The following is a 9,018-nucleotide window of genomic DNA, read 5'->3' on the forward strand; positions in this document are numbered from 1 at the left end:
GCTTCACTTGATCCATTTTGTCACACCATAGTGTTCTTTCTCTGGGTTTGAAGAGCAGACCAATGCAAAAGGTGTTGTTGCTGATCCATGAACATGTAGAGATTCATAAGAACAATGCAAGTGGACACAGAGGTGGGAGCAGCCAAGCTGGGGTACTGTCCTCACAGAAAGTGTCCCTCAAGGCTAAATGTGCAAAACGGTCCCTCAGGAGAAAGGGACTGCCTGTGACAACCACTTGTCAGGATAGTCCTATGCAGATGTAGGAAACAAATGGCATGATCCCCGTGTAATGATGAGTGGCCCTGCCAACATGGGAAATTCAGAAATGAACCACCTGGACAGAGTCTGCAAAACATCCCAGGAAAGACCATCTCCTCCTGCCTCTTCTACTCAGTGCATCTCCAGGGCAGACTACCCTTTTCTGCAAGGACACAGAGGTATGCAAGGGGAATATGGAGTCAACCCAGTACTTCTCAACCTTGGGGGAAGGCACATGAAGTCGTAGTGGGATCCTCAAGCACATGTTGGACAACCTGTATCTGCACCACTAAAGTGTTACACTTTTTGGGTTCACCCAGGATGTGATGCTCTACAGCTGCTTGTCTCTGGCAGCGTGTTGGCATCTTACCCACATAGGGAGCAGTTGCAACTGATCAGGGAGCCAGAGTGCCATAGAATAAAGTTGTGGCCCTCAAATACCTTGCTCGGCACTTGGCAGCACCAGACTCTCAGTCATGCTGCACATCAGAGTATGTTCAACATCAAGTAGTCAGAGAGAACCATCTCCAGGGCAGCAGCAGAACTGCAGCTCTGCAGCTCCCAGCTATTTGTGAGTGCTCATCACACATGCCTAAGCCTGAGCCCAGGGCAGCAGGAGTGCTTGGCAGGGGTAAGGGATGCACCGCTCTGACCTAGGGAGTGACTGACCAGCTTGGGCAGGCACATGAACAGCAGACCTTCTGGCTGCACAGTGCAGCCTGCTCATGGTGCAGCTCCTTGGCTCCATTCTCTCAGGCTTGCTTTTGATGCTACATTATACCCCGTCTCCCCCATTACCTTGGCTCACAGGCAGCTCTGATGCATCTGCTCCCCCACCTGCACAGCCTCTTCCTCAGGGTAATTGGCCTCAAGGGCTACAGAGGAAAGAGGAAAGGAGAGCAGCCCTGTCGGGTGTGATACTGCTCTGACACCTGTGCTCAGGACAGGTTGTCACAGGCAGGACACTAGGCAGAGGAGCACCCTTCAGAGCTCTCCTGCAGCCAAAAGGAAATGGAGCACCCTGCACACCCTCCTCCCTCTCATCTTCCCCCCATGGGCTGCAGCCCCACAGTGCAGCAGCAGGGCTGGAAGGAAGGGTCACCTGGCCCATCCCTGCTCTGTACCCCTTGCACCACTGAGCCACATGAAGGGACAGGTGTCACAGCTGCATTCCTCATGACACCCATGTCACCTTGCAAGCCCTGAAATGTCCATTTTTCTCCCACATACTGTCACTGGGGCTCTACAGAAGTGCTTTTTCTTTTTTAATTGATCAGACAAAATATCAACTTCATTAAAGAAAAAAAGAAAATCTTCACTGATGATCTCAACTTACTGAGAACTAGGTAGCTCAGAGATATCAGCCTGCTATTGAGTGCCTTGCAGAAGCCATGTAGAACTAAAGACAAAAAAAAAGCACGTTTTTAATTTTTAAAAAGAACAAATCTGACATTACCAAAAAACCTCATTATTTGATCAAATAAGATCTACTCTCCACAAACCATAATTATAATTAGTTATGTTCCAATCCTTTAATTTCTTATCAAAAAAGTCTTAGAACAGTTTTTACATTATTTTGCCTGGGATTAATACTAGACTGACCCACATCTGCCTATGGTATTCTCCTTTCCCATGGTGGGAAACTGTTCACTCATCTAGGCCACACTTTTGCAGCATGCCTAGGAGGATGTTCATAGAATCATAGAATGCTTAAGGTTGGAAGGGACCTCAGAGGTCATCGAGTCCAACCCCCCTGCTCACGCAGGGTCACCTAGAGCACGTGGCACAGGGCTGCGTCCAAGCGGGTTTTGATGACCTCCAGAGAAGAACACTCCACAACCTCTCTGGGCAGCCTGTCCCAGGGCTCTGTCACCCTCACTGTCAAGAAGTATTTTCTCAAGTTCCTGTGGAACTTTTGGTGCCTCAGCTTGTGGCCGTTCCCTCTAGCCCTATCGCTGGCCACCACTGAAAAGAGGCCGCCTCCTCCTCACTGCCTCCCTTGAGGTATTTCTAGACACTGCTCAGGTCCCCCCTCAGCCTCCTCTTCTCCAGGCTGAACAGGCCCAGCTCCCTCAGCCTTTGCTCMYAGGGCAGATGTTCCAGGCCCCTGATCATCCTGGTAGCCCTGCGCTGGACTCTCTCCAGCAGCGCCACATCCCTCTTGTCCTGGGCAGCCCTGAACTGGACGCAGTACTCCAGATGTGGCCTCACCAGGGCTGTGTATAGGGGGACGATCACCTCCTTCAACCTGCTGGAGATGCTCTTCTTAAGGCACCCCAGGACCCCATTGGCCTTCTTGGCCACCAGGGCACACTGCTGCCTCATGGTCATCGTGTCATCCACCACGACGCCCAGGTCCCTCTCTGCAGGGCTGCTCTCCAGAAGGTCAGTCCCCAGCCTGTACTGGTGTCCAAGGTTATTAATCTCCAAGTGTAGGACCCTGCACTTGCCCTTGCTGAACTTCATGAGGTTTCTCCCGGCCCAGTTGTCTAATCTGTCCAGATCTCTCTGGATCTCTGTGCTCTCTGAGCTCAGCCGTCAGGGCTGTCAGCTACTCCTATCATCAGTGAACCTGCTGAGGGAGCACTCCATCCCTTCATCCAGGTCATTAATGAATAAGTTGAACAGGATTGTACCAACAACTAACCCCGGGGAGATACTGCTAACCACAGGCCTCCAACCGTTATGTTATGGGAGATGGTGTCAAAAGCCTTGCTGAAGTCAAGGGAGACAACATCCACTGATCTCCCCTCATCTCCCCAGCCAGTCACTTCCTTAGAGAAGTCTCTCAAGTTGATTAATCACAGTGAATCCATGCTGGCTACTCCAGATTCTTATCCACCACATGCTTAGAGATAGCATTTAGGATGACTTGTTTCATCAGCTTTCCAGGATCAGCGGTGAGGTTGACTGGCTTGCAGTAGACAAGTCCTCCTTCCCACCCTTGTTGAACACTGAAGTAACACCAGCTTTCTTCCAATTCTTAGGCATCTCTCCTTGTCTCCAAGACATTTCAAAGACAATGGAGAGTGGCCTAACGATGAGATTAACGTCGCCGATCTTCCTTAGCACTCCTGCATACATCCTGTAGGGCCCATGGATTTGCAGATGTCATGTTTGCCTCAGATCTATAACCTGATCCTCCTCAACCAAGGGTAAATCATCCTTTCTCTGGGCTTCCTCTCTTGTTTCCAGAGTCCCAGAGGGCAGACTTTAGTAAACACTGAAGCAAAGGCAGCAGAGAGTAACTCTGCCTTCTCTGTATCCTTTGTCAGCAGGGCACCCACCCAATTCAGTAGCAGGTCCCCATTTTCTCTAGTTTTCCTTTTGCTACTAATATATTTGATGTCTTTCTTGTTCTTGACATATCTTGTCAGATTTAATTCCAAACATGCCGTAGCCTTCCTCATTACATCCCTGCATACCCTGACAATATTCTTACACTCCTCGAGGGACTTGCCCTCTTTTCCACTTTCTGTATGCTTCCTTCTGCTCGAGTTTTGCAGGAACTGCTTTCTCATCCATGCAAGTCTGCTCCCTCTTTTGCTTGACTCCTTGCTCCCGGCCATAGACCCCATGGTCAAGAAACCAAAGCTGTGCTGCCAACCCCAGCAGTGCAGCCAGCTGCTAACTTGGAATCTTTCTACTCCTCCCCTCCCTGGCAGGTTTGATGGAGAAAGAGATCTGAGTTTCTAGACTCTTGACCATTACCTCCAGAGCTCTGGGATCCTGTTTGACAGCTTTCAGCTTCCCCCGGTATCATTAGTGCCCCCATGGAAGAACAGCAAAGGGCGACAGTCTGACACATGGATTTGCAGTCTTTCAATAATATCTTGTGTTTGAGCTCCTGGCAGGCAACAGACCTCTCTAGAAAAAGGATCAGCTCAACAGATCCATACCTTCATCCCCTGCATCAGAGAGTCACCCACAGCAATCACATACCACTTCTTCCAGGTGCTTCTGCTAGGCACAGAGTCTGCTAACCCCCTTCCTTCCTTTGAAGTGAGGCCCAGCTCCTCATCCTCAGCTTGCAGGTCACTAAACCTGTTCCTTAAGAGAAAGTCTTCAGGAAGAGTGGGAGCCTTTCTCCTCCTGGGAGGAATGACCAGTTTCTAGCCTTCTCATCCAGGGTTATGAAGTACCATTTCACACAGCACAAAACACTTAATCACCTCCACTGCAATGGGAAGGTGGGACTCCTAGAGGTGCACAGTCTCCAAGAACAACCTGTTTCTTGAGCATCTTCTTGGATGCTACATGGCCTATTGGATCCCTCATTAACATTGCTCATCATTGCTCCATTTGCTCATCATGAGGTCAGGAGCATAAAGAGGCACCAACTTCAAGTTAAGTGGCTAGTTCATTCTTACATTTTCTAAGAGGGCAAAACTGCAGATGAGTCTTCTGAGCAGGAAAGGTTATGTTGGAGAACAGTGCAGCATATTTATGCACCAGACCAATACTGTTTGAATTAAGCTTCCAACCTGCAACTCCCAAAGCAAGATCCCCTTGCAGCTTCTAGGCCATAGAAAGCTGCGTGCAGAAGATGACACTTGCGCTTAATCCTCCTTTCAGATTTGGTTGCCAAAACAAATCTAACACACACTTGGCCTATAAAAGTGCTAACAGCATTCCAAAGGGTGAGCAAGCTTTTTCTTCCTGAACTATTTCATCCTTCCTGTGTGAGTCAGGGGACAAGCATGAAAAAACACTGGTCCTAGGAAAGCCAGTAGATTCCTGAAGGGGCAGCACACTAGATTTACAGAATCACAGAATGGTTGAGGTTGGAAGGGACCTCTAGAGATCTCCCAGTCCAACCTTCCTGCTCCAGCAGGGACACCTAGAGCATGTGGCACAGGGTGGCATCCAGGCAGGTTTTGAAGACCTCCAGCAGAGGAGACTCCACAACCTCCCTGGGCAGCCTGTTCCAGGGCTCTGTCACCCTCACAGTAAAGTAGCGCCTCCTCATTTACTCACTGCTGAAAACCCACAGTTCCTCTTGCTTCTTATCCAGACCCATGCATGGGGGTTGTACCACAAGCAAAGAAGTAGAAGAGTTTTTACCCTGCTCCTCTTGCTGGGCTGGCAGCAGCAGTTGCAGCAGGGCTCCCCTGTAGCCAGGGCAGGCTCTTCTGCCAGGCCCATATGGGCAGTGCTGCTCTTGGCCCCGCTGCTGCACAGGTCACAGCAGAGAAGTGAGTGGGTCAGAACCTATGGCGAGGCTGCTCCCAGGGCTCCCCAAGAGCCCCAGGCTGCTCCCAGAGCCCCAGACCAGAGCAGCTGCTGGAGGGAGGCACCTGCCAGCAACCCGCTACCCCAGAGGGCAGCCCCAGGGACCCACAGTCTGGCCACAGCCTGAGGAGCCCCAGGCCTGGCACTGCCCCCCCCAGAACTGCCCCCAACATCCAGCACGTCACCACCCCAGCGAGGCCATGACAGAGTGCGGCAGCAGGAACCGTGCAGCTTTATTGCATCCCTTTCACTTGGCACTTGTGTACTTGGTGACCGCCTTCGTGCCCTCCGAGACCGCGTGCTTGGCGAGCTCCCCTGGCAGCAAGAGCCGCACCGCCGTCTGCACCTCACGGCTGGTGATGGTGGAGCGGTGGTTGTAGTGGGCCAGGCGGGAGGCCTCTGCCGCCAGGCGCTCGAAGATGTCGTTGACAAAGGAGTTCATGATGCTCATGGCCTTGGAGGAGATGCCAGTGTCGGGATGCACCTGCTGACAGGAGCCGGCACTGCCTCAGGGCCTCACCTGGACACAGCCCCCACCACCATCACAGGGGCTCAAGCCACACATCCCTGCTTGGACCAGAGCACCCCACTGCTACCCACCTTGGAGCTGCAGGATCCCAGGGAAACCCCACTGCCAAAGGAGAATTGCCCCCTGATCCAAGGCCCATACAGATGACTGAAGCCTAGAGGACTCGCAGCTGCCTCCAGGAGCCTCTTCCTCATCTCCCCAGCCTACAGTGGGTGCTCATAACTTGTAGGATAAGCAAGGCTTGTAACACCCAGCTCATCACGCCCAGAGGATCTGCTCCTACTCACCAACATCCCCCAGCTCTTTTCCGAGGGCCATGCCATAGACCAGAGTGCACCCACTGCTCTGGATGTCCGTGGATCCACCCCCTCCAGGGGCTGCTCTCCCCTGCTCCTCTCACCCAGGCTCCTCTCTACCCAGTCACTCTCTTTTCAGCTCAGTGAAAAGTAGGTGTTTCTCCCCTCTCATTGCAGTATCAGTGAGTAAAGATAACTGCACTTGAAACAGCTATCAGTTATAAGGAAGCATTTCCTCACCTGCTTCAGTACTTTGTAGATGTAGACTGAATAGGTCTCCTTTCTCTTTGGTTTCCTTTTAGACTTCTTGTCCCCTGACGGGGGAGCATGGCCACACTTCTTCCCATCCTCAGCACTCATCTCAGCCCCTCCTGGAGCCAGCTCTAGCAGAGCACTCCCCATGTGGCTCAGGGGTGGTTATATAGCACAGGCAGGTCCCTCCCCACCACAGGTGCAGCCCCTGAGCAGTGGGAGGGAAGGACATCTCTCCTTGTGCCTGGTGACGTCCAGCTGGCCTGGGGAGAAGCATTTGGGTTCCTAGTGCAGGGAGAGGTCAGAGCTGACAGGCTAGACTAACAGGGCAAAGATGCAGGTTAGGGTAGTTGTGCCCTGTTCATGTGAGAGATGAGCACCAGAGAGGAGCTGTTCCCAGGGCAGGCCCATCCAGGGCTTTAGCAGCAGCAGAGTTCTACTTTGGTGGAGGTGGAAGCCAGAGCAGTGGGGCACTTGTGTCCAGAATGAGATGGTGGGATCTCTTCTGTACTGTAGAGCTGATAGGAAAATCAAGGGCTGCTCAGTAATGAGAGGGACCATTAAAAATTGAACAAGAGCAGTATGAACACCTTGCAGGCAGTTTCCCTCCCTGCTGATTGCTCTTTAGCTGTCCTGGGCCTGAGAGTCCCACTTGCTCTGTGCACAAGGGCCCTTTTGGAGGAAGACAGGAGCGAAGCAACAGGAGAGAGAGCCTGGAGCCCTAAGTCATGTTGGACATGTCTTGGAGAGTATTGATCACACTGATGATGATAACTACTATGCAGAAATTAAGCTAAGCTAGGGGTGAAGGAACAGAGCAGAGAAGTAAAAGAAAATAGAGCAGTGTTTTTTATTCCTTAGATACAAGAGCATAGGAAGCCTTTCTCTCAACAGGCCCTACTGCTGTCCCCATGAAGGGTCATACATGATATCTGGTGGGTGCGACACTGACAGCGTATGCAGCTATGCTTTGACCTTGTTTTGGGCACACCTCATGCTGCTTGCACGGCCCATCCTCAGCAGGTTGCATCCTCCAAAGGACCCAAGTGGGAGACCTCCTGTGTGGGTTACACTGCCAGTGCTACGGCAGCCAATAGCATTTCCCCATGGATTCACCTTTATTCCAGGTCTGTCCTCATTGAGAGGTATCTGAGTGCTTACTGCAAGTGCAAACACACAATGAATGTCACAATGAAAAGCTGGGTCCAGGTGTTGTGGTAGGACCACTTCTTCCACCCAAGAAATGAACTATTAGTGACCAATCGGAGCAGACCGCAACAGTCACATTGGTGTGTTTATTAGGGGTGGGCTTGGTCCCAGAAGATGACTGGTGAGGACTATTCCGAGAAAGGGAGCAGTAAGCAATGTCTATCAGCATCAGGAGCTGTTGGGGATAATTCACACTGTGAGGAAGGAAACAGCATTGTCCTCACTTCTGCTTTTTAAGGGGCTCAGCACTGGTCGGGTATGGCACAGGCTTCTCCTGGTAAGCTAGTTTATGGGGCTGTGATAGCCAAGGTCCCTGTGGTCTGGGGGGCTCCTCACTAACCCAAGAGGAAATGATCGAAGTATTCTGCCTTTTCCACTGGCCATCACACACAGCGACGCTTGAGCGGTGAAGGAGCAGTTGGCTCTTGTAAACAGCATTTCTCCTTAGCTGCAGCTGTGCCTGGCACTGCAGTTACAAACACAAGGCCTGTGTCTTTTCTGGCACTGTGTTTAGTTTAGGAAGTGCTAACAATATGTTTAGTTAGAACAAAGCACTGAGCAGTTATTGGGTAATCAGTATTAAGTGCTGGTGGTCATTATATAGCAAGGAGAGATGCTCATCCAATGAGCAGCATAGTCAAACATGTGGTCCCAGATTTGGGAAATCACCGCTCTGTTCCTACTTTTACACACAGCTGTTTCAATAGATTGCAGGAACTGGAGACTGTCCGTTCTGGAAGCTGGATGCTTGGCTAAACTCGTTGTTCTTTTCACAGCATATAGGAGAACTCCTAAGACAACAAAGGCCGGCAGTCCCAAAGCCCTGTGCTGGCAAAGCACCTGCCACTTTTGGCTGTAGCTCACAAACAGCAGCAGCAGCATAGAGGCTCTAACCTCTCTTTCACAGAGCTCACCATCTGAGGAGCTAAGGAGCAATTTTCATCACTGTTTGTCTAGCTCTAAGTCTGGTTTTGTGTATGACGAGATGAGCGTAAGGTGCAGCTGCCCTGGCTGGTGGCTGCCTTTCCCACAGCAATCAGTAACTCAGGACATACGCCTGCTGTAGCTGTTTCAGCGCAGTCTAATGAACTGTCATGACAGACCAGGTTTAAATCAAGGCTGAAACTCTCCCTGCTTAAGCGTGCATGCATGTGCATTACCGTTTACTGATCTGCTCTACTAACCGCTCTCTCCAGTGCAGGGAGCTAACACCTTAAACAGTAGCAGCCCCTTTTGCTCTGA

At 51.2% G+C, this 9,018-nt stretch overlaps 1 protein-coding gene across 1 annotated transcript; it reads right to left on the reverse strand.

The window, feature by feature from the left end:
* Positions 1 to 5,737: 5,737 nt before the first annotated feature.
* On the reverse strand, positions 5,738 to 6,693 carry LOC112953400 (histone H2B-like). The gene is made up of 2 exons (XM_026046450.1): positions 6,556 to 6,693; positions 5,738 to 5,974 (listed from the first exon to the last, which is right to left on the reverse strand). Exons 1-2 carry the CDS (start codon positions 6,673 to 6,675, stop codon positions 5,738 to 5,740), a joined length of 357 nt encoding a protein of 118 aa, XP_025902235.1. The 5' UTR covers positions 6,676 to 6,693.
* Positions 6,694 to 9,018: the final 2,325 nt, after the last annotated feature.

This window comes from Nothoprocta perdicaria, unplaced genomic scaffold (assembly GCF_003342845.1).
Source record: "Nothoprocta perdicaria isolate Ctin4 unplaced genomic scaffold, notPer1 scaffold_441, whole genome shotgun sequence".
NCBI classification, from domain to species: domain Eukaryota; kingdom Metazoa; phylum Chordata; class Aves; order Tinamiformes; family Tinamidae; genus Nothoprocta; species Nothoprocta perdicaria.